Source organism: Lutjanus erythropterus, chromosome 20, assembly GCF_056507025.1.
Source record: "Lutjanus erythropterus isolate fLutEry1 chromosome 20, fLutEry1.hap2, whole genome shotgun sequence".
NCBI lineage: Eukaryota > Metazoa > Chordata > Actinopteri > Lutjaniformes > Lutjanidae > Lutjanus > Lutjanus erythropterus.
In genome coordinates this window covers 8,604,725-8,629,667 of record NC_139336.1, presented here as the reverse complement: position 1 = coordinate 8,629,667, position 24,943 = coordinate 8,604,725, and the positions used below count along the sequence as shown (strand labels likewise).

The following is a 24,943-nucleotide window of genomic DNA, read 5'->3' as shown; positions in this document are numbered from 1 at the left end:
AGACTGGAAGTGGGGGGGGGGGGGGACAGTGAGTTTAGCTCCCCAAAACTGTTTTTAATGTTTTTAATTGTTACTGGTAAGACAGTTGCCAATATATACAAAAACCCCATTGATCAGGACTTTAACGCACTGTCAGTTTGTCCAGTGGTGGTTGTTAAAGCCATTCCTGAAATCTAAATGTGTCAGTTACACATGATACAAATGAACGGAGACCGAGTGTATGTGTGTGTATTTCAGTCACTTTTGGAGTTAAGCTTGCAGTTTTTATGTGGATGTAGTCTCCACGCTTAGCTAGGCTAAAAAGAATCCTCCTTACTGAACCTAAGAGATGGCATTGATCATTTTGATCTGTTTTTCCAGATGGGATTTATTGAAATGAAGTGTAGTTAAGTCAGTTTAATTTAGTTATTCATACAGCATATGGAGGCAACAGTGGTGTATTTTGCTATTAAATGGAAAATTCATTACTTTTTTATGGATGTCTAGTTAGTGTTAATGACAGACGGAAGTTTCTCAGTGCGTGCTGTGTTGACCAAGAAAGTAGAGTTCTTCAGCTCACAGAGCACCACAAGGAGTGCCTACATGTACCAGGATGCATTGTGCGCAAGCCTCCGATGCCCACATGTGTCACCACCCTAGCCTATAGCTTTTACTTTGTTGGCCAATATATTGTGTTAGGTGAGAAAAATACTCACCAACATGTCCCCTGCATAACCAGAGATTAAACATTCAAGATGAACTGGCCTTTTTTAATTCTTTATTAACACCAACAACAGCACTGTAAGATCACTGGTGCAGGAAGAACAAGAGATTTTACTGTATAATTCAGTCTTCACGGTCAGTATAGCAGCATCGTAGGAATTGATTGCTTCAGTTAACTATATTTTCCATCAACACTGATTGGACATCCACACACAAAGTGGTGAAATTTCACTTTAAGCATTTTTGGCTGCTCTGATACCTTCTCTAAAAGAACTACAGAAGTGGCAAATAGCCGCAAAGACATAACTGACATAAAACCTAATATTAACACAAACAGTCGAGCGATTTAATTAAAAATGAAGTATAAGTTTTTATATTGGCATGGAACTTCCAACTGCTCATATGAAACAAAGTCCATGAACTCATTATTGCTCTGCTGTTGCCAACATGTCTATTATTATTATGCAACTTACGGATGTATATGCTGCGGAAAAGTATCATTTGGAGGAAATTGTTTTATGATGATTTGTTGCAGCTGCATGCTGGGAGAATTTAAAGTCCACGTGTTATCTCTTGGAAACAGAGAGGAGGTCAGAGTCAACTAGCAGAGACTCTCCAGGTTGAGTTCAGACCTTCAAGGCTGATCAGGTGGAAGAGAAGAAAAGAGGATGTTACATTCGAGGAGCTCCAGCCTCATTCTGCTGTTGATTCTGCAGTTTGGTAAGATTACATTCAGCCAGACTCCGTTCAGATAGTGTAGAAACACTTATATATAGAAATAATGCTGCTGGTGCTGTCTGAGCTAAACTTAGCTCGTGTTATCATGTAATTCATAGAGAGAACTGATCATAAGTTTGACAGAAATCTTAATTTAAGATCCACTAAATAGCTTTTCCAGAACATAAATGAAATCAAGTTTATTTTTCAAAGATACTCATGTAAGCTACAGTCACAGTGAAATGTAATCCCCCCAGTTCCTTCAACCACTTAAAAACTTACACTATTGAAATTACCGTTTCTAAGGTCAAGGATGAACTTCAACACTCAAGCCACACTTAAAACATTCTTTTTTCTTTGTTGATGCTGCTCAGTGTCATCTTCAGTCTTTCAAACACAGGGCTGTATAGAACATTGAAGACACTGAGATCTAATCCACTGTGTTTTTTCATGGAATTTAGTGGTTTTAGTGACCTGGGGATAGTTTACATTCTACAAATAAAAGGTGGCGGGTATCTCAGAGACTTGTAACGTAACTGGTCAGGTACATTTCTGGGTCCACTGGGGACACATAAACTTAATAACCCTGCTATGGCTCTGCTCATAGGTATCAACTTTTACTCTGGTTATGTTGCACTACTTATCATTTGTTACAGTAACATAATGAGTTTTTTTTTTTTCTTTTTGACATCCAGATAAAGACTGATAGATTTCTAGGAGAACAGCAAATTTTCAGAGAACAAAGGGACTGGAGCACACTGATTCATTCACAGTCTTAGATTGTGCAAACAGACTCAGCATCTCAACACTATAGTGTCTTTATCAGAGTTGGTGTGCTCTTTGTTTTGAAAGAAAAGAAAAGAGAACATATTTTTTTTTTAAAAATCGGAAAAATGATTAAGTGCAATCCTCATTCCCCAAAATTTGGGACATTGTGTAAAACATGAAGAACAGAATGCAATGATTTGCAAATCATTTTTGACATTTCTGACTGTATTCAATTGTTTACAGTATAAAGACAAGATGTTTAATGTTCACACTGACAAACTATAGTTTTTTGTAAATATGCACTCATTCTGAATTTTGGACACCTGTTTGAAACATTCAACAGATAAACAGGTTAGTTGGTAACAGGTGATAATAACATGATTGGATATTAATGGGGCGTCCTTGAAAGTCTCAGTCATTCACTCCTTTGGGAAAACAGTGTGGGCAGACAATCCAGCGGTTTAAGAAACGTTTCTCAAGACAGCTGCAAAGGAATTTAGGGATTTCCCCATCCTCATTAAATTTTTAAGAGGATCTACAGAAATCTCTCGGCAAGGCCGAAAACCAGAATCAAATGTCGGTTTCCTTTTGACCCCTCAAGCAGCACTGCATTAAAAACTTCATTAAAATCCCACATAATTATATAAAGGATACTACATGGGCTCAGGAGCACTTTAGAAAACCGTTGTCAGTAAATGCAGTTTGTCACAGACTCTACCATGCAAAGAGAAAACCATATATCAACAACATCCAGAAATGCTGCGGACTTCTGTGGGCCCGAGCTCATCTGAGACGGACTGACAATGATGAATCCACGTTTCAGATTTTTTTCAGAAATCATGGACATTGTGTCCTCCGGGCTAAAGAGGAAAGGTAACTTCAAATGTCAGCATCTGTGATAGTACGGGGTTATGTTAGTGCCCATGGCATTGTGGGTAACTGTCACATCTGTGAAGGCCCCATTATTGCTGAAAGGTACATAGAGGTTTTGGAGCAACATATGCTGCTGTCCAGACAGCATCTTTTTCAGAGACGTCCCTGCTTATTTCAGCAAAACAGTGCCAAGACACACTCTGCTCATGTTCCAGCAACGCGTAGTAAAAGAGTTCAGGTACTAGACTGACCTGCCTGCAGTCCAGACCTGTCTCCTATTGAAAATGTGTTGTGCATTATGAACCAAAAAACATGACAAAATAGATCCCAAATATTGAGCACTTGAAGTCGTATATCAAGCAAGAATGGGAAAGAATTTTGCTTTCAAAACTTCAACAATTAGTTTCCACAGTTCCTAAATGCTTGCTGAGTGTTGTTAAAAGAGAAGGTGCTCCTGCCCCAACTTTTTTTTAAACTTGTTGCAGACATCAAACTCAGAATGAACGTATATTTATAAAAAAATACAATAAAGTTTATCAGTTTTCACACTATCTTGTCTTCGTACTGTATTCAACTGAATAGCAGGTCAAGACGTTTGTCATTGCATTCTGTTTTAATTTACGTTTTATACACCGTTCCAATTTTGTTGGAGTTGTGGTTGTTCATATAATCCAAATGTAAATATTTCAATCTGTGTTTGGCTGCTGGATCTTTAGATGACTCATCACCTGTCACCAAGTCAGTCCTGAAGATTTAGAAATACAAAATCAGACTATTCTTTAACTTTAAAACTGATACCTGTATCAGTATCATACACCTTTCACAATAGAAGGAAACTTGAAAAATTGTTTGTTTCATGAATATCCATGGATCTCAGTAAAAAGTAACCCTGAAGTTATCAGACATATTATTTCCACTGTCATGTCACTGATATTACAACATGCTGTCTCTGTGAAAACTGATAAGTGAGCATTTTCTCACTGTGAAACATGCAGTGATCTATGTTCCTGCTCTGTGACCTGCCTGATTTCCAGCTTTTAGCTCATGGAAGCACAAAGTCTTGAGTCTTAATCAGAGACCTTTGGATGAACGGATGGTATTTTGCTGGCGTTAACCTGATTACTTCTCTGTGGCCTTTGAGCCTGTTGGCATTAGCTGTTCCATAAATCTTTGACAGTAATGAGTCCTGATAAGAGAGTTTGGAGTTGAGTCATCGGTCAGATTTTATACAGCCTTCAAACAGAAGACAAGATGGAAACTACTTGTGTTGTTCTGACACCTGAGGTATTTCTACTATGAAAGATTTTCCTCCTCTTTATTTCTGAGGAAATTATTGCCCTTTCTACTTCACTACTAAATTTACCTGATGGCTGGAGTTACTCATTACTTTTTACAATAAGAGTCTAATTTCAAAACATGAGATAAATTAACACTTTATTTTCAACCTTGGAATCATCACTCAACAATACAGTCTTCACTCAACGTCCACTTGTTCTTGACTGTCTCACACAGTCTTAATCTTGCTTTGTCAAATGAGATAAGCTGATGATACATATAAAAAAGTCAGTCCTTGTGTCATCACACCATCTGGAGTATTAAAAGGGCTAGTTCACCCAAAAATGATAATTCAGTCATTATCTACTCACCCTCATGCCGATTGAAAACACTGCTGGAGTTTCACAGGAAAACAGCGTCGCAGAATCTCCCAAACAATGTCAGTGAATGGTGACCAGTTTTCAACCGGTCACCTGGTCACCATTTACTTAAATTGTTTGGGCAGCAGTGTTTTGTGGACTAAAAAACTAAACCTGACCTTCAATCGGCATGAGGGTCAGGAGATAATGACTGAATTTTCATTTTTGGGTGAACATTTCTAAAACTCAAACGCAAAACATAAAATGAACCACAAATAACAATCAAACTAATAAAACAACATTATTATTCACATATCAAATAGTAATGACACATGGTACGTCATGATATACCATCATAGTTAGTTCAAAAAGTGTCTTCAGTTCTGTGAAGTAGTATGAAGTATTATTTCTAAAGCACAGCTTTTGTCATCGTGCTAGTTCTTTTTATGTTTTCCCCAGTGGCCACAACAGAAATAGACACAGCCTAACCTCAGTGACAGAGTTGAACCACTCACTGTATGTTTCAGTCATCAGTTTTAATATTCTGTATTAGTTTGAGTGAACTTTGATCTTTTATCTCATTACACAGTGGCTGGTTCTTGGGCTAATCCATGTTCTGGTCCTGAGTTTAAATGTGACTTTGTGTGTGACTGCACAGACTGCGCCGATGAACAAGATTGCGGTAAGTTTAAAAATATTATTTAAACATCAGATGCAAAGACCCTGCCTTAAACTGAATCCTCTGTTGTCTGTTCTCATCTTTTCTTACTGAGAGGGCATTGCATCTATGATGACAGACACTTTTGTCATTATTTATATTTAATGTATGTTTAAAAGTTAATTTTATTTCTTTTACACCTCTGAAGGCTACAGCGGAAAAGGGTTTGAGTGTAACTTTGAGGGTGCAGGAACATGTGGATGGACTGACGAGTCTGTCAACGCAGTAAGGTACAACTGGGAGAAAAGTAAAAGAGAGGAGGGGACACTGCCTGAGAGTGGACCGAACTCTGACTACACTATTGGGACAGCTATAGGTACAGTCTGATACACAGACACTTTTCACTTGTTATTTGTTTTGGTCTTTGTGTCTTCATTTTGCCACGTGTCTTTAAAAGTATCAAGCACCTTTAAATATATTTAAATTTTTTATACAGTATCTGATTCACAGAGGTGGGAAGTAACTAAGTACAAATACTTTGTACTGTACTGTACTTAAGTAGATTTTCAGGTATCTGTACTTGAGTATTTATTTTTCAGACAACTTTTACTCCCTATATTTTAACACAAATATCTGTACTTTCTACTCATTGTGCGTCAAGACAAAAAACAAGACAAAAAACAAAATAACAAGACAGAAATTATGTAACAAGATGCAAAACTAACAAGATGAAAGAGACACAAGAACACTATGAGCTACGTAAAGGACGTAACCAGACAGGAGAGAAAGACTCGCTGCAGAGAAGAGAAGAGGTGAGGTTCAGTTAGCTTTGCTTTGAAACAGCAGCTAGAAATGTCCTTTAGAAGACTATTTTTTACTTTTATACTTTGAGTACATTTCAGAGCCAGCATTTTTTTCACTTTTACTTGAGTAAATTGAATTCATACTTCTACTTTTACCAAAGTCTTTTTAGCACATGTATCTGTACTTCTACTTGAGTGCAGTGTGTGTACTTTCACCACCTCTACTGATTTATAGTAATAAAACACATCAGTACAACAAGCAAAAAGTCTCAAGACTACATTGTGAGGCGCAAATAAGACTACTGCAGTGAAGCCTTATTGCATTAGATGTAATTAATGCATTAAGCTGCATTAAGCCTATGACACACATGTCTGTGTGTTACAAGCTTAATGAAAATGATTTAACTACGAACAACCGGCTAAATAAAGTTTTCAGGTTTCGTTCATGTTAATATATATGATGCTTTAAATGGCAGCGGTTGTTTTTTGCAGAGGCTGTACCATGAAGCATACTGATGAAGTGTGTAATTAATCATAATGTGTTTTTCACAGTCGGCTCCAGCAGCCAGTAATTTCTCTGCAGCTGTGAGTTCAACTAGAACCACAGTGATCTCTTCCCTGCAGTTAAATTCACATTAGAGTCATCATTTAACAGGAGGACAAGTGTTGAACAGAGGTTTGGCTCGTCTTCCCAGAGGTATTAGATTATAATGTGTCAAAAAGAGAGCAGAGGAACACATGAAATGAATTTATAATACAGCAGTATGAAGAGAATGTGAAAGAAAATCATTTCTGCTTAATCAAAAATAATAATAATAATGCAGTATTAACACTATAATGTAAGATTTCTGTATTAAAATGTCTAAAATTTGTAATTTTATTCAAGATAATGGTTTATTACATGAGATATGTCAGAGTGAAGAAGGAAGTCAGTGAATGTGACTGAATGTAACATGGATAAACTTTGAATATCACCTTGTCCATGAACATGAGTCATGTCAGATAGACTTTCATCAGTATGGTTGATGTTTAACAATGAAGAAAACATGAAAACATGTTACCACCCACATCTCAAATATTCTCAGTAATTTGAATGCAAACTGAAACAAAAATTCAGTCCACAAATTCATTCTAGGATAAAAACAGCACCCTGCACTTAACTGCAGTGTTACCAGTCTGAAATAAAGCATTTAATGTTTTCCCTCTCACAGGTTCATTTATGGGAGTGACTGCAGTGAAGTCAGACTCTGTCAGCACTGCAGTTTTAATATCTCCAAAGATGAGAGAGTCTGCACCAACCTGTCGCCTTCGTCTCAGATATTTCCTGTGGGACTCAGGTCAGGACCATGAATGACTACAGCTCATACATTCAAACTCATATGATGTTATACCACTTTTACTTGCAGTGTTAGTATGTATTTTATGTATATTTGCCATGTATTCCCATTTTTAATATATCTTTCATAATTATTTCTTATAACACTAATTTGGTTGATTCTATATCAGTATCATGGTAAACATAATTATGATTATTGGATATTTTTATTGTTGTGTACACTGAGACAAGATTTAATTTCCCGTCCAGCTGCCTGACTAATAATGTATTTGTAATATCACATGTAGGTAACACAGGTCTGGGCTCCAGACCTTTGTGGGCATCCGTCGTTCACCAGGACTTTCGAGAGGCTGTTGTGTGGCGTCCTGAGGCCACCAGTGTCCGTGGCTGGAGGGAGGCTACCATCTTTGTGGGTGCCATTCCCACAACGTTCCAAATCCGTCTCAGCTCGCAGCGCTCCAACGGGCAGAGAGGGGATGTGGCTGTAGACGAGCTGGAGTTTCTGGACTGTGCTCTGCCCTGTGAGTCCCCAAAAATCCCTTATTTATGCACAGCCTCTCTGTGGAGTCTTGGGTGTCCCACCAGCCATTACTTACATTACAATAAATTTACATAAATTGATGAATTTGATTTGCACAGTCATGATGAGCATATTCTTGAGAGATTATTTTGTTGTTTTTCTCTCATTACATCATCAGTACCACTCCCTGGTAAAGAGTGTCCACTTGGCATGACAGAGTGCAACCGTGAAGGCTGCGTGGACCAGCGGCAGGTCTGTGATGGCACAGACGACTGCGGAGATGGGACTGATGAGGCAAACTGTGGTGAGAAATCATCTGAATTGACCCCTCCTAAGTCCCGCCTCTTTTCCCTCTGTGCTCCAGTAACAGTCGAGCAAACTTGGTACCTCAGTCAACTTTCTTCTTTTTCTGTAAAAGCGACATATAGTCACATCTTAGGTTAGCTCATGCTAGCACAACATTAGCTAACTAGCTCGCTAATGTTGTTTGTCTTTTAAACATAGATGAGTCTAGCACCTAGCATATCTAAGTGAAGTAAATAGGAAGAGAGAAAGTCGACCAAGGCACCAAGCTTGCTCAACTGTTGTGGGAGCAAAGAGTGAAAGAGGTGGGTCAATTACAGCAGAGCACCAACCCCTGGCACCACATTACAATATATATTTGTAGGAATTTGTCAAACAGACAAGAGTCTGTGATGATAGATAAGTCATACTGTGCAGAGGAGATTAAAGGGGAAGTTAAACCCAAACAAATCATATTTTCTTTCTTACATTTTGTGGAAATGACAGACCTCACTGAAAATCTGACTGGACCAACGCTCCAGTGAAGAATGAACAATTAAGATAAAATCCTACTGATAAGAATGTTGTCTATAGATTAAACAAGATATTGTTTATGGCAACACACATTGCTGTTCTAGTTTTTAGCACCACAAACTCCATTCACCTTCGTATTTGGGTGGGGCAGAGGTTTCAAAGCTGAACATTTTAAAAACGACAGACAAACATGAAAATATGTTTTTTGTCGTTTCAGTGCGGTTAATCCATGGGTCAGGTGGGCAGGTCATAAAAATGAACATTCTGATTAATAGCGGATGGGCTGCGGGTGGGAGAGAAGGTGGTCTCCCCATGGAAAGATGGAGGCTGTGTACGCATTTACACACAAGGCACAGCAGCACGACTTAATTATGTATTTCTTTATGCATGGTTTATTTGATAGGGATGGATATAGCAGATATAGACAAGCTGAAAATAGCTATCTGATGCACGTATTGTAATGCTTGCAGCAAATACTGAAGGATGCCTGTCCCCTTTAACGAAAATAAGATTTAATTCTGTTTCCTCTGGAGAGTTTCCTCTGTCCTGTCACCTATAGTTTTTAGTTTTGCTGCTTAAATGTCTTATGATTTGTTGCAGTGACATTACTGCATGCCGGGGAATGAAACTGAAAGCAGCCCTGTTCAATCAATCGGCTAGCTGTTTCCAGTCTTTGCTGCCAGTCTTTATGCTAAGCTAACCGTCCTCTGGCTGTCGCTTCATATGTAACAGACAGATATGAGAGTGGTATTGTTGGTAACGTTGACTGACAGTGGGAGATGACATGTGAATGGACACTTTTGAGAAGTCATCATATAATACGAAATGATCAGTTAACAGGTTGCTTGTAAGGAAAAAAAGGATCATTTTGACAAAAGAGCAGTCCCGTAACTTCTCTGGTGAAGAACACCTTAAAAAATCCACCTCTGTTTCCAAAAAAGGTTTCCCTGTGCTGTCTCTAATTTAGTTCATTGTGTCTCCAGAAGGGTTCAATCGCTGTAACTTTGAGGAAGGCCTGTGTGACTGGAGCCTGAAGTCACTGTCCACGCTGAAATGGGTTAGGACGAATCAGGAGAATATCTCGTTAATAGATCCTCTGCAAGGACCAGGCAGGGATCATTCCACCAACAGTGTAAAAGGTATCACATTTTGATCAAAGTGTCAGAGCCATGCTGTTTTCTTTCATTGTCAGTGTGTTCAGTGTCACTTGTTTGACACATGAGTATTTTAACTAACATTGTTTTTGAACATAACAACATGCATAAAAAAAAAAATAATGAATAGATATAGGATCTCATCATTATTATTGCAGGTCACTTCCTGTATGTCACTGTCCCTGATGGTGGTCTCAAAAAATTTGACTGGGCCGCATTCCAAAGTCCCCGCCTTGAACCCACCAATAGTTCAAGTCCTTGCAAGGTGAGGCCAAACCTGATTCCTTCTTCAGTCAGAGAGGTTTTTATTTTACTCTTACACTTTAATTTCACAGTAATCGACTTGTAGTTCAGCTTAGCATACACCTAAACTCTTTAAATTTAAACACTTGGGCGGGGCGATGAAGAGATAAAAAGTGGAAAAAATTACTGAACAAAGGTTCCAGTAGATAATTTGTCATTTTACTTTTTATTTTTGGTCATTAATGTTTACACAATTTGGATGAAGATATTTCTGAACATAATTTGTACCTAATTTGACAAGTTTTCTTCTTCTTTCTTCTGCTGTATATAGATGGTGATGTACACTCACCAGTTTGGGCCGAGGTCCGGCGGTCTGACGGTGCTGGTGGCAGACACTAAAATCTACCCGGTGTGGGAGAGGGGCGGAGCTCTTGGTGATGTTTGGGTGAAAGCTGAGGTGGAGATTGTCACCAACTCCACTTTCCAAGTGAGTACTTCACCTAATATATTTAAACTTTGACTATCGGCTGGCACTCTTTTAATTACATACTCTTGCTGCTTACTGTTCTTTAGTGGTTAAATGGCACCAGCAGGGTTGGGGGTGTAACTCTAAAAATGTATTCTGGTACAATTGCTAATTATCTGTTTAAAACTGTAGTCAGTAACCTAATTCAGGTAGCACAATATTAAAGTAATGTAACTTGATTATTTTTTCATTACTTCAGTACCAAACATGGTGACATTGTTTAGCCCACTATAATGTTTTATGTTTGTTGTTACATTTATTAATTAAGTTTATTAGTACAAATATTCCTACCTTTGTTTTGTGCAAATGTACATTTACATGAATAATTATCCACATGAAAATGTACTTTGTTAAGTATGCTATTCACTCAAACGTCAAGTAAATTACCATAAATTATTTCCACCAGTATGGACTGGTTAGCCATAGCTAACTTGTTTTCTGTGTGTCTAACTTCAGTCTTCTTGCCTATAAATGTTTCTTTCGGTTAGTTGTTGAGTCCTTGATGACACCGTTTTCTCAGCATTTGGGCAGAATTTGCACTTCACTGTCAAGTTGTTCCCCCTTTCTGATTCAAAGACAAAATAATGGTGAAATTTCCACCACGTGTTCCTCCTATAAGCCTGGGTACCAGAGAATCACTTTAAGCACCAAGTGCAGGAGTACAAGGAATTTGTGGTGTATTACAGAGTTATGAAGACATAGAAGAAGATAACTGGAGAATTAATCCAGCGAACTCTTTATCTCAATACAGTCGGTGATGCAACCAATAACAATCAGTCCAAGGGACCAAGCATTCAAATAACCAAACAAACACAGAAATGAAACACCTGGAGTAAGGTGTGGAGTAAGAGACAAACTATTGTAAAGCTGGTCTCACCCCAATGAAAATGTAAAGATATTCATCTGTGGGCAAAATCAATAAAGATAAAAAAGAATAAAATAACATAAACAAACATCAAATTTAATTTGATCTTAAATTTGGTTATTAAACAGTTGTGATGAGGATACTGAGCAGTACAGCTGAGTAATCAACTTTCTGGTGCTGTGTAATGATAACACTGTTTTTACATGACCTCAAACACGTCATAGGTACACATCATTTGCTCTGCAGTTTATTATTATACTGATGTCTGTAAACTTGTCTTTTAGTGAGAATTAGATTTCAAAATAAGATATTTACCCCTTAAAGAAAGGATGAGGACTGAGAGCACAGACGTTTCACTTCAGTCCTTGAATAACAAAATCCTGATCAGTAGGAACTAGGGGTTTTGTTTTAGATTTATTTCAAATAGCCTTTTCCCGAAAACTGGAATGCTCTTTGGAAAATGAGTGGTTTACAGCTTTAGTCATTTATGTTTGGAAACTGAAATTATTTTGCTATTATAAATTTGCCCCTTTTCCACTTTTCTTTTTCCCTTCCTCTTTCCTGTCTTTATAGATTGTAATAATGGCAGCCATCCGGGACTTAGCATATGGAGGCATCGCTGTCGACAGCATTGTATTGTCTCGTGAATGCCGCTTATCACCTGGTAATACTTCGAACCATTTTTTTTGTTGTTTTTGGAAAAAATTATTCCACATCTGCAAAGCTCGAGTAAATACTTTCTGTGATATAATCAGTCTGCTGTCTCACCTTCTCGTCTTGAACAGAGAACAACACCTGGGTATCAGAGTTCCCTAAAGGTCCTAAAGATCCATGTACTAAACCAGACATGCTGTGTGATTTCCACGCTGACTGTGCAGAAGCAGAGGATGAAGCCAAATGTGGTGAGGTTATTCTTCCTGTTTCTTCAGTTTCAAGGAATTAGGACTTTTAATTATTAATAAGTGAAGCTGTTTCAAGCCTCAGGGGCCACCAGAGGGCCCCCGAAAGTAGCAAGCTACAAAATGTTATCAGGTGAAAACCTTATATCTCTAAAATGCTAATTTGCATTTGGGAACTAAGAAAAGAAGATTGTTTTTTAAAAGTTTTTAAAAAGGCCTGTGGGCCCAAGGAGGAGTATAACTGTTCACACCAGGAAAATCTTCAACATTTGGTGAAACATTTAAAAAAAAATGGATAGTCATTCTCAACAGTGGTGACGAAGCAAAGGAGGAAGTAGCATGATAGTGCCAGAAAACCTTGTTTTAACTTAACCAAGCCTTCCTTATCCAGAGAGGTAGTAGGTCAGAAAATGCTGAAGTTAATTATTTTATAACTGTAACACACATCAGCTGACAGAGGCACCCAATATGAAAACACTCATATAAAATGACAAATGACTTTGTTTATTTTGGAGGATTTTTTTGAGACGAGTAGAATTTGGAAATCATTTTAAAAAAGGTGAGGAGACAAAACATGCAGTCCTTGGTTATTTATTTTTTTATTTGCAATAAAAAAGAAAACTAAGCAGGTAGACTGACCCTCTTCTATTTTATTTTATTTTTTAATGAATATACTCGTGCTGAAAGACCATTTCACATGTTCATGTCAGAAAACATACAAGACATAAAAGTCACACAATGGAAATAGTAATAGAAGAGAAGCATATAGGCTATACCAGAGATATCCATAACACTTTCCACTTCAAATCAAGCATTATGTAAAACAGCAACATATTTCATTCATGTTAGTTTGTAAGACACCTTTAAAGGCGTCCTTCTAAGATAATGTGTGTATGATCCTTGCAGGGGATTTCTCTTACCCTGAGGGCAGTTCAGGCTGGACTGACTCCAGCATTGGGAATCAAGGTTGGGTGCTATATAAAAATTCCACAGCCAAAGGTACAAATACTCTCTGTCATCACTACACTCTATCACTATTGATTCAACAATATGCAATTATTTAAACAAACAAAAATGTGTGGAAATCTCTTTCGTATCTCTCAGAGGAGTACCTGTATGTGGTCAAGGCCCCAGGCCAGCAGCTGACCGAGGCACAAGCGCGGACCCCTCTCCTGGGGCCCTCCGGCCCTGCCTGCACCCTCCGCTTTGATTTTGCATTAACTGGGAATCCAGGACACATTGGTAACTAAACTAACTTATTATTTTACTTCCTCCTTCCCTTTTACCAGTTTTGGAGATGTCACCCGTAGAGATGTGTGCCTTCTCTTCAATATAATGGAACTAGATGGATCTAGATTTCACACACTAGCTAGCTCAGTGGTGCTAATGCTGAGGATGTTTGGCCTACATCCCAAGCTGACACAAGCAGGAGCCTCTCGTCCATGAGTAGATGCACACTTCCTTCTGCACTGTGACGCGTTGACAGGTGTAGTTTGGTTGAAAGAAAACAAGGTCTGTGGTTTATCTTGAGTAACTGGGTCATGTTTCCTGGAAAGAGATATTTTTTAACTGTGCTATCTAGTTCCATCATATTCAAGAGAAGACAGACATCTCTATGGCTGATATCTCCAAAACTCCGCAACTCACACAAAAAAAATCTAGATGTATAAATAGTGCTACAGATAAGAGGAAAAATACGTTTTTAATTTGGTGTGACTCGTCCCTTTTATACTACTCTGTTTATGTCTCTGTGCTGCAGGTGAGCTGTCCATCAGGGTGATCGACAGCTTGCTGGGCGTGCAGCCTAAACTGTGGGAGTTCAGTGGGAAGACAGGAACAGACGAGGAGTCGTGGCAGAACGTCAACTTGACAATTGGTGTCCGAGACAATCGCTTCCAGGTCAGCTTGTTGTTTTTCAGTGAGAGAGACTGATTGTAATTTTTGCATTGATGATGAGATTTGAGATCACAGATATGAGTCATTTTTCTCACAAATAAGAACTGAAGACAGCCGATATATCCCCAAAATCTATTCTGCCAAGACAAAAGATATTTATCTGTTGGACAGTGAAGTGCATTTTTTGCTTTGATGATTAGAGTTGAGTGCACATCCACGTTGCACCCTAGCTTTGTTGGCCATAATACAGTGTTAGGTGACAAAATTGCTCATCTAGCACACCCCCTGGATACCCAGACAAGGAAACCAGAAATCCAAGCTGAAATAGCCAGCCTAGTCCTGCCCTACTGTGCTATGAGTGGCCACTACAACTTAACTGCGATTGACTAGCTCTAAAGCAAAGACTAAGCATCTGTAGTGCAAAATAATACAACATTAGTTTCTGTCTGCAGCTCTCAGCAAAGATATCTGTCTCTGTGTTGGCGAGACATAAGTTAACTCTTACTGAGGACACACAGCAACCCCTCAAGGGGAGTTTGTTGCCGCTATTCAAAATCTTTTGGCAAGTGGAAAATCAGGGCTAATCAGAGGTATTCCCTGGCAGAACACTGTTGCGGAAAAATTAAAGTGAAACAGCTTGGAGTCCTTCACATCAACAACATCACTGTGACATCACTTGATGCAGGAAGAACAACAGTTTTTGCAGCAGGAGAACTTGCTGGTCACTGACTAGAAATCCACATGAAAAGGACCGAATTTTACTTTCAAGCAGTTGATCTCTGAGACCCCTTCAGGTTGACCGTTTACAAAATCCTGAAAGACTTTTCTGTCCTGCTGCTTCTAAAAATATTCTGTCCAGTGGATAAAAAACAGTCTCGCAAAGTGTGGCTACAAAAAGAAAAAAATAAACAGACATAACATGTCTCCTTACTGATTTTTTTTGTTGTGTTAGGAAAATATAAAAGTAATATTAAACATGAAAATAGGAAATAATACAAGTTCTGGTGAAAATATGTAATTACCAACTGCCATCTGTAGTTGTTTGAAATAAAACAGTCACATCTCGTGGAACTAGTTAAAAATCTACTTTGCAGTTAATGTTGAGTTTGTTGAATTTAGTGAAAGTCTCTCATTAGGGCTCCTCTCTCCTCCTTGTTTTATGTTTACCAGCTGGTGTTTGAGGCTCGTGCTGTGAAACTTTGTCCCTGTGCCAAGATTAAAGTGAAAAACGTTCGCTACGAAACCTGTCATGCTAACTATTTTCCATCCTCACCAACAGGTAACTCTCATCACCATTTACAGTATACACACACACGATGTGGCATCATGCATACTTTCACATTTTACCTGGAAATGTCTCTTTGACTTTTTGTTTTGTTTTGTTGTGTTTTTTGTCCAGCACTCTCATGTAACTTTGAAGGTGGACTGTGTGGATGGTATCAGGGCAACGATGACAACTTTGACTGGACGCAGCTAAATGGAATGGACCACACCATCGAGATTGGTAAGTTAATTTAAAAACCAAAAAATTAAACTGTGGATATGGACATCAGTGTGCCAGGTGAGGGTGGGCAGTCATGCAGTATTAACAGTCTTGATAATCTGTACCAGTGTCTGTCAGATACTTATTGGCCATTAAATCGCCCATTTAAATCATGTTATGTATGCAATGAAGAGTAATATGTTCATAATCTACCTACAGTATTGGCTAATGGTGTAATAAGAAATGCATTCATATGCAGATTTTCCATAGTTTTTTGTTTTTCTGTAACATTCCAGTCTACTAAAACCTTAAATCACCTCCATGTTCATCAGTGTGAGATTGTTGGATGCGACATTTGGGATGTTATTCTCATCCCAACACAGACTCAAGGCTGCAAGCTATTAATACACTGGTAGTCACTCTTTGTCAAGGAGCTTAGATTGAAAACACAGTGACAGCAGTGCTCTACTCAGTTCTCCTTTACTTTTAATTTTACAAAAAAAAATGTTGGGTTCAGCTTTTCTTAAGCACAGTCGGCCCCAAGGAAAAAGGGTTGGGAACCAGTCCCTTAAGGTATTAATATGATGTATTCAGGAAGCTTTATTTTCTCTCTTGGATGAAAGCAATGAGTTGTGTGCAGTTACACAGTTACACATGTTACAACCCTTATTATATGTGCTTATGAGCATAATAATAATACCTTAAAAATACGCTTTAATCCCTGCTGTCTCTCTGTTGTTGTCCAGGCAGAAGCCTTGTTGTGGACATGTGGAGTCCTTCTCTGCGCGGTACATTCGGGCGCTTAATTTCATTCCCACAGGTAGCGGGTCCTAGAGATCACTGCCTGTCCTTCTTCTATAAACTCTACGGGCCAAACACGGGTGAGGATGAAACTGAATTGAAAGCAGTTAAGAGTGAAGTAATGATAATGAAGCATCTGATGGAAATAATCAGAAAATTTTTTTTTTTTTTTTTCCATCTCACACTTTCATCACCCATTGACCTTACACAGGTACTTTGAATGTGAAGCTGCTGACTAAGGACGGTCATGAGAGCACCCTCTGGACCCGAAGTGGAGCTCACGGCAACATCTGGCACGAAGCGCACTGCCCAGTGCCACATCAGCTCATCAACTTTCAGGTACGAAATAACTGCCGTCAGCCTGAAATGACAAAACAGTGTCTCAAAATTCATACAGAGCTTCATGCATCTTTCATATTAAAAAATGATGAAAGATACAGTGAAAGAGAACTGAATTGGGTGGTTTGGGATTTTGGAGAAATTCTGCCTCCTTGTGGTAAAACAAAATATCACTGCAGCTTTAAAGGGATAGATTGGTTTATTTGATATAGGGCTGTATGAGCTACTTATCGATAGTCAGCATGTACTTCTAGTTAGTATTTTTCTCCCAGTGGTCAATAATTTGAGGTAAAAAGATAATGCCAAACTGAATATTTTAACATTATCTTCCTTCCTGTACAATTCTCTTCTTTCGACCTTTGACCTACCACCACCAGCTGATGTTTGAAGCGGTTCGCTCTGGTTTTGACGGGCGCGTTGCCATCGACGATGTGGCATTCGTGGACCGTCCGTGCACCGTGCCGAGGATGTGTTCCTTTGAAGGACAGCTGTGCGGGTACAGCAGCGCTGGTAAAGGTCACTGGGTCCACCGCAGCAGACATACCGCCACAACGACCGGACCCAAGATCGACCACACTCTGGAGACTGAACTGGGTGAGAAAGAATCCCATTACAGAGCAGAAATATTTTAATACAGATGGCAGAAAACTGAGAGACAATGAGTTGGGATCTTCTTTTTCTCAGGCTACTACATGATGGCTAACACCGCAGCAAACATCCTTCCTTCCGGTAATTCAGCAGTCCTCTTCTCCCCTGTTCGCCAAGGAACCACCAAGACCGAGTGCGTCCATTTCTGGTACCACATGGGAGGGGACAATCCTGGTGAGACACCTTCACACACCTTCACATTCACAAAAAAAAATGAACAACAATATAACAGTATATACTTTTGCAGGGTCTCTGACAGTGTACATGAAACCAGTAAAGGGAGAAAGGGTGCAGATCTTCTCTAGCATTGTGAACCAGGGAGATGTCTGGCGCCATGGCAACGGCAACATCTCCAGCGCCCTTGTGGACTGGCAGGTACAGTGTGGAGGCTGGAGAGGGCCACTGGAACAATTATAGACCTTTCAAGTGGTCAGTTAGAACAGTTTTTTTTAATGCATTAAAATTAATTTATGTGATTAATCAAAATTGCAACAACATATTATATGAATGAAAGTATCACATACAAAGTAATGAAACATGAAAAATGCAAATTAATTAACTGTATTTTAGTATTTTGGTGTTAAGATCCATGATTTTTTCACCAACCTGTCTTCTAGTCATATGCTGTCCCACAGGTCATTATGTCTCCTTTCTGCCCATTTAAAGTTTCTGTTTTGTAAATCTATAAAGTAGGCCTCTCTAGAAGTAACTTAATAAAGCATTTTTTTCTTGAAATGTCACCACAGACACCGAGTTCACTGCAAATATATAAATTGTCATCCAGTGAAAACCACTTAAAACAACTCCCACCACTCAAAAATGTCAACTTTTCACAGGTTAAAAAACACATGCATGTTTTCAGCTTTGTAGCAGTGCATGTTTCAGATGATCCAGCAGCTTTGTAAATGGTTTGTTTTACCTAAGAAGAAGAACTGTCTGCCTCCCTTCTGTTTCACTTTTGGAGAGGAATTGTTTTCACTGGACAAGGACAAAATATTGCAGGAGTTTAATCACATGGCCAAGAACTGTCATTAGTGAACCTTTACTGTGGTGTAGTGTCGTGTTTGTCGTTAAAACCAAAATGACGTGGTGTTTTATTCTACTCTGCAGTTGGAGTTTGAGGCAGTCGGAGCCGGAGGCAAAGACACTCACATTGCAGTTGATGACATCTTCATTTCAGCTCACCCATGTGAAGAGCAAGGTTTGTATCAGCCTCAGCAAAATGAAGGAGAAACACACAACAGACTTTTAGACTTGCATGTAGGTTCTCTAAAAGATGTGGCCCAATTTTACACAAGCACCTTTTATGTTTGTTTTTTTAAAATCTAAATTTCTAGTGACAAGATTTTCGTAACAATGGCAATGTTACAGCCAGAAAGATAAAGAGTGTTTTTTTCCTGGTCACCCTGTAGCTTTTGAGCACATTAAAGGAGCACTCCTCTGATTGTGCACATCTTGTTCAGTTTACTTATCACAGGGAGAAAAACAGTGGTGTAAGTTCTTCTGCGGCTCTGGAGGGGATTTTCTGAAAATAAAGACTACACAGAGCAACATGTACTGTTAAGACATTACTCACAGACTTTATCAGTCTCTACCTATACAATTAGCGTTTTGTAAAACAATGAAACAACAGCACGCAGGTGTATCTTTTTTGTATTGGTGTCCACTTTTGTTTCTTTTAAAATGTCAGGTTCTAAGTGCAGTCTGGAGAGAGGAATGTGTAGCTGGAGCAACACGCAAAACATCGAAACGGACAAACTGGACTGGGAGCTGACGAGTCAGGAGGCAGAGAGACACTACCCCACCCCACAGGAAGACCACACTCTGGGCACAGAGAGAGGTAAGAGAGAGAGACAAACGGGGACACAGCCACTGTGACTGTGGATATTGTAAAATCATGCAGTGAGATCTTCAGACTGAGAGTCAGGAAGGAGAAAATCACAAAACCCATTTTATTAATATGTGTTTTTCTATCCAACAACATGTTCCAAAAGGACTTCAGTGTAAAATAGACTGCGTTCTCTGTCCTTTCTGCCAGGTCACTTCCTGTTCTTTCCAAGCAGCAGTCGGACAGCAGCTGGTGACAATGCTCAGCTGCTGAGCCCTCACCTGCCCCCAACCAAGGGCACCTGCCTGAAATTCTGGGCCTACAAGCCGGACTCGTGTAAGCATCAATGTTTTAAATAAACTTTAGTGCTCAAGTTGCTGCGTCCGCATGTTAAACTTGTTTTGAACAATTCAAATGTAGTCTGGATGTGTGTGATCCATTTCACGCTTAGTATTTGTAACACAGTCCACTTTTTTCGATGCGTGCAGCCGACAGCCAGCTGAAGGTGAGGACGCGGGTTGCCGGTAAATACAATGACCTGTTGGTGGTGAGTGACCTGAGAGGACCGTGGAGACGCTTCGACATCAACATCACATCTACTGAAGAATACCAGGTCAAACTTTTACTTCTGACACGTGAACTTGAAAGGGATAGTTTGGATTGTTTGAAGTGGGGTTGCATGAGATAGTTATCCACAGTCAGTGTACAACGTGCTGTACAGTGGATGGTGGTTGACACACCCCCAGTTTGAAGAGCTAGCTATGGACAGGGTCAACAACAAAACAAATTCTAGTTGTTTTAGCTATATTTAGAATATTTTCACTTTATGGCTTTACTGTGCCATCAGACAGCCTTTTCAAACAGAAAACAGCCATTGTATAAGACAAATATCGCTCTGCCCAAAGCAACCAAACTCCTTTAACAAAATAATTAATTTTACCTCACAGAACATAGGAAATAACCACTCTACAATTGCCTCAATCTCTTACTCTGGTTATTGTGTGACTTTGGTGTATCCAAAATACCCTTTTAAAACACTGAAGTCACACAATTACACAAACTAACAACAACCTACAACTCCTGTATTCTGTAAGGTAAATTTACTGATTTTACCAATGGAGTCTGGTTAAGTGACATTTGGCTTGTATAACAGTGGATTCGATTCTCCTTGGAAAAGGCTGTCTGACAGCAAAGTAAAGCAGTGAAAATATTGTAAATGCAGCATACACTTAAACTGATATGGACTTTTTTAGGTGAGCCATTTTTTTTTGCTGCTGACAGCAGTACATTGCTTAGCTTCCTACACCAGCACGCCTGCTGCTCCTCAAAACTGAAGACATGTTTACTGCCATATACTGTAGGTAATATACTGCAAATGGATAAGTACCTCATACAACCCCACTTAAAATAATCCAAACTATCCCTTTAACTGTAATCTTATACAGTGTTCTGTTTGTGATCCTTTTCCCCAGGACACGAAAGAGTACGTCAAAGTCTATACATAGACAAGACATACTTGTCTTACTACATTCCCATGTATTTAAGAAGACTGACAAATATCTGTTGTTATGTTGTTTGTGGTTAACAGATTGTGTTTGAAGGGATCAAAGGCTCAACAGGCGTTGTCGCTCTGGATGACATTGAGTACACTGTTGGAGTCGACTGTGCCAACCAAGTTACAGATGTAGTGAAATGTAAGATGTGCCAGTGGCTTTGTGTTGTCTTCAGCCCATCACCTGCTAACTACACATGTGCAATGCTTGTTTTTGAGTTTTTACTGATTTTGTCAGAAAAAAGTTTTTAAGTGTTAGTTTGACATTTTGGGGAAATATCCTTATTCACTTTATTGCTAAGAGAAAAATGAGTAGATTAACTTTCATGTCTGTATGCCAGATGAAGCTACAACCAGCTGTAGATTAGCCTAGCCTAGCATAAAAACTGAAAGTAGATGGAAAACACTGAGCTGGCTTTGTCCAAAATACATTTAAAAAAAACTCAGCCTAACAGCAGTTCTAAAGCTTAATTAAATATTACTTCTTGTTTATTTAATCTGTACAAATACCAAAATGTAAAAATGTCACATTCATGGTTTTACACACATGGGAGAAGTTTGCCTTTAGGAATTTCTGCCAGAAAGCCCTCTCTGTCAGATAACTCAAAAAGCCTTCCTGCCAGAAAGTGGTAGAAAGCCTTTAGAAAGTCAGGTGACATCATATAAAGAGCAACACAGTCCTCATCAGGAGGACGTTGAGGTGGATGGATGAGTCCTGGGTCTTTTCTACCCAGGAGACTAAACTCCTATGTGAAGCATATTGTTGATTTATTATTTACAGTTTTTGTTTTTGTTTGTTTCGTTCTCTATAACAGTTTGGTTAGGTTTAGTTAAGAAAAGTTCTTGGTTAGGTGGTTTGTCTTAAAATACATCATTACCTGTGTTTTTAAAAGGCTGACTGTCAGAAAGCCCTGAAGGCTAACTTTTCCCATGTGCTAGTTTTATAGGAAATTATGTGAAATTATTTCTTTTAGTGTAATGATTGTGCAGTAATTGTTGTCCTTTTACTTCAATACAATTTCAAAGTCATCTTGCAAACTGTATGAGATGCTTTAGAAAATGTTCAGCAGTAAAGGAATCTGTGGAATTGGCGCTAAATGTCTTCCATCTTCCCTGCAGCCTCCTCAAAATCAGACGACACAGGAGGAATCGTAGCATCTGTCATCGTGGTGCTGCTGCTGATCGCCACATTGATCGCCCTGCTCGTTTACTACCTGCGAACCCGACAGGGAGTCAGTCCTGGACCATCATCATCATCTTCCCCAGCTCGTGGTGGTTTCAGCAATGAAACATATGAACCAGAAGCCACAGTAAGTCATTCTGACATTCAACCCTTTGACAGCAAGGCTTGGCCAGAAGCTAAATTAGGAGCTAACTTAACAAGGCAGCAACAAAGGCTGCCCCGTAACACTAAGACTAATATCGAAAACGTAAGGTAGCAAGTCTAAAATGATGTAAAAGCACAGAGTAAAGATAAGAAGAGTGAAGATTAACTCTAGAATATGTGATGTGTCTTATGGGGTTAACAAAGCCACAACTTTCTGCTACTGTTGATGATCTTTCATATTATGTAAAAAAGTAACAATACAACAAACTATTATGACATTAGAACAACATGAAAGATGGCAGAGTATATCACTTATAACAACAACAGGCCAAATATCCTCAACCGTTTAATTTCTCAAATTATGAAATTACTCTAACATAACCAACCAATCACATTAAATATACCAGCCACATATCTACCCACAATCCAATTCTATATTTTCAGCAAAAATGATTAGCACATTTTAGCTTTAATGTAGCTGGCAGCAGCAGCTTTTCTTCAGTGTATCTGATTAAAGTTTAATGTTGTGTTCATTTCAGCAGGACCGTGTGACGGTTCCATCAGCGCAAAACCATCCAATGGCAGCTGGTTTCAATAATGTGAGTATACAGTACTACTAGTTTTATGACAAATGTGTGGGAGACAATATATTCATCAGTATTCGTGTATTCTGCAAATACGCTTGAATAAAAGTGGGTAAAAGCTGCAGTAATATATCTTTGCCTGCTAGAGGGCAGAATTTAATGCACAGCAATGAGCCTAAACCTGACTTACACTCTGTGGCTTATGTATTAGAAAATAAACATCTCACATTACTAACAAACAAAGATGAAGCAACATGGTGTCTACTGGAGTCCTTTTCTAAAAGCCACTGAATCTGCTGATTCTCAGTGGGATCAGCATCAGCAGCCCTTTCACATTACAGTGAGGGATTTACAGAGATTTAAAGAGTATACTGAATTTTTAAAGTTTTTATTTCATGTATGTTTAAGGATAAATATAACTAAATTATTCATAGTGCTCATGAAACAAGTTTAAAGTTACAGAGCAGCTATTTGCACCCAGTGACAACAGTCACACTGCAGCTATTCCACTATATAACCCCCAAGCCCCTAGTTTAGCTAAAAATTATTACAAAGTATCTAAAGAGAATAGTTGGAGGACCAACCAGTGAGACTGGGGTTTGAGTCTGGTGTGAAACTACTGTAAAAGGACTCTTATGTTTTAGAGTTGATCGACTTATAATTATGCCTTATTACTTTTTTTTAAATCATTATTTTCAGTTTTCAGACAGTTTGCTTAGGTTTAGGCAACAAAACTGCTTGGTTCTGTTTAGGAAAAGATTATTGTTTGTCTCTGCCATGCAAGTGTGAATAGCCACATAAACTATTTACACCAGATATATAGCATGCATGACAAATAGCATAATTGGCTACTAACACCTGGGTGCTAATAGCATCTGCCTTAAAATGATCACCTTTCCCAGGCCAGCTTATGGACGTGTTGTTGTTGTGCTCACTGATAGCTGGATTCTTCTTCTTGTGTTTCTGCAGGTCTATGCTAATGTTGATGATGTCAGAGAGAGTGAGGTGGTGTGAGGCAGGTGGAGCAGTGGACCTGCCACCTAAAGGTGGCTTTGTGAAACTGAGGCGATATCACAGCAGGAGAACTGCTTGTGTCGTCCTTACATGGCACACACACACACACACGCACACACACACTCACACACACACACACATTTAAACAATACACACAGTATACACATACACACATGAAGGCCTAATCAGTGCTGCTGCCTCAGATCTGGTTGAGCCCTCGAGGGTCACAGCTCTCTGCCTGTGGACAGACGGATGGACAGAAGTCAGAAGGAGATTGTCTAACGTTAATGGAAAATAGTTTCATTTTCTTTAAATCAATACTGGGCATAACCCATGAATAGCATGGAGATTTATGATCCATTTTGGAGCTGTGAAGAGGTTCCAACAGTGTCAGGTCAGATGCATCATGTTTGTGTAGTCAAAGGAGAACTCAGCAGGTTGGGCTTAAAGGGGCACCCCTCTGATTTTACATGTTAATGTCAATTTACTCAGTCTGTGAATCCTGTTGGTTCTGAAGGGGCTTTGTCAAGTTGTAAAGAGAAAGTAACTCATTACATGGTTATCTCAGCTTTAGCTTGGAGAGTACACATTTATCTACACATTTATAAAAGAAAATCTGAGGCTGAATGAAGAAAGATGCAAGTTCACCAGGCAGTGAGGGTCTAACGAAAGACAATATGGACTTGTATTATAGGAGTAGTTTGACTCATGTTAAGGATTAAGAACTAAAAATCTGAATATTTCCACCTCTAATGTGTCTCAATAGAAATGCCCCTTTAAAGAGAAAGAAGAAAGAAAAGAACAGACAGATTAAACCTTGTGAAAACAAGAAAAGATAAGGAGGTTACAGAGGAAGTTGACTTGTGAAGAAAGTGTTTGGAGAAAGACTGTAGGATGGATGTATCCTTTCAGATGTGTCAGAGGGTTAACTTTAGTGTGCTTTGAAGCAAGATGTAA

General features: G+C 39.0%; 1 protein-coding gene across 1 annotated transcript; it reads left to right on the top strand.

Annotated features, from left to right (window-relative positions):
- Window positions 1–1,355: 1,355 nt before the first annotated feature.
- mamdc4 (MAM domain containing 4) lies at window positions 1,356–24,670 on the top strand. Its single transcript, XM_084745341.1, has 29 exons — window positions 1,356–1,422; window positions 5,284–5,376; window positions 5,561–5,728; window positions 7,367–7,492; window positions 7,779–8,012; window positions 8,190–8,315; window positions 9,811–9,966; window positions 10,140–10,246; window positions 10,556–10,711; window positions 12,189–12,279; window positions 12,401–12,517; window positions 13,421–13,513; window positions 13,619–13,756; window positions 14,274–14,413; window positions 15,581–15,689; window positions 15,810–15,914; window positions 16,640–16,774; window positions 16,906–17,033; window positions 17,411–17,627; window positions 17,718–17,855; window positions 17,929–18,056; window positions 18,792–18,882; window positions 19,372–19,521; window positions 19,720–19,845; window positions 19,998–20,122; window positions 21,098–21,203; window positions 22,181–22,371; window positions 22,928–22,987; window positions 23,942–24,670. Exons 1-29 carry the CDS (start codon window positions 1,371–1,373, stop codon window positions 23,984–23,986), a joined length of 3,651 nt encoding a protein of 1,216 aa, XP_084601467.1. The 5' UTR covers window positions 1,356–1,370; the 3' UTR covers window positions 23,987–24,670.
- Window positions 24,671–24,943: the final 273 nt, after the last annotated feature.

Excerpts from the sequence above, each read along its gene's own strand:
- mamdc4 (XM_084745341.1), top strand. The coding sequence starts at position 1,371 with ATGTTACATTCGAGGAGCTCCAGCCTCATTCTGCTGTTGATTCTGCAG. Across the intron at positions 17,628-17,717 it reads CACTCTGGAGACTGAACTGG|GCTACTACATGATGGCTAAC; the intron begins GTGAGAAAGAAT and ends TCTTTTTCTCAG. Across the intron at positions 22,988-23,941 it reads TGGCAGCTGGTTTCAATAAT|GTCTATGCTAATGTTGATGA; the intron begins GTGAGTATACAG and ends GTGTTTCTGCAG.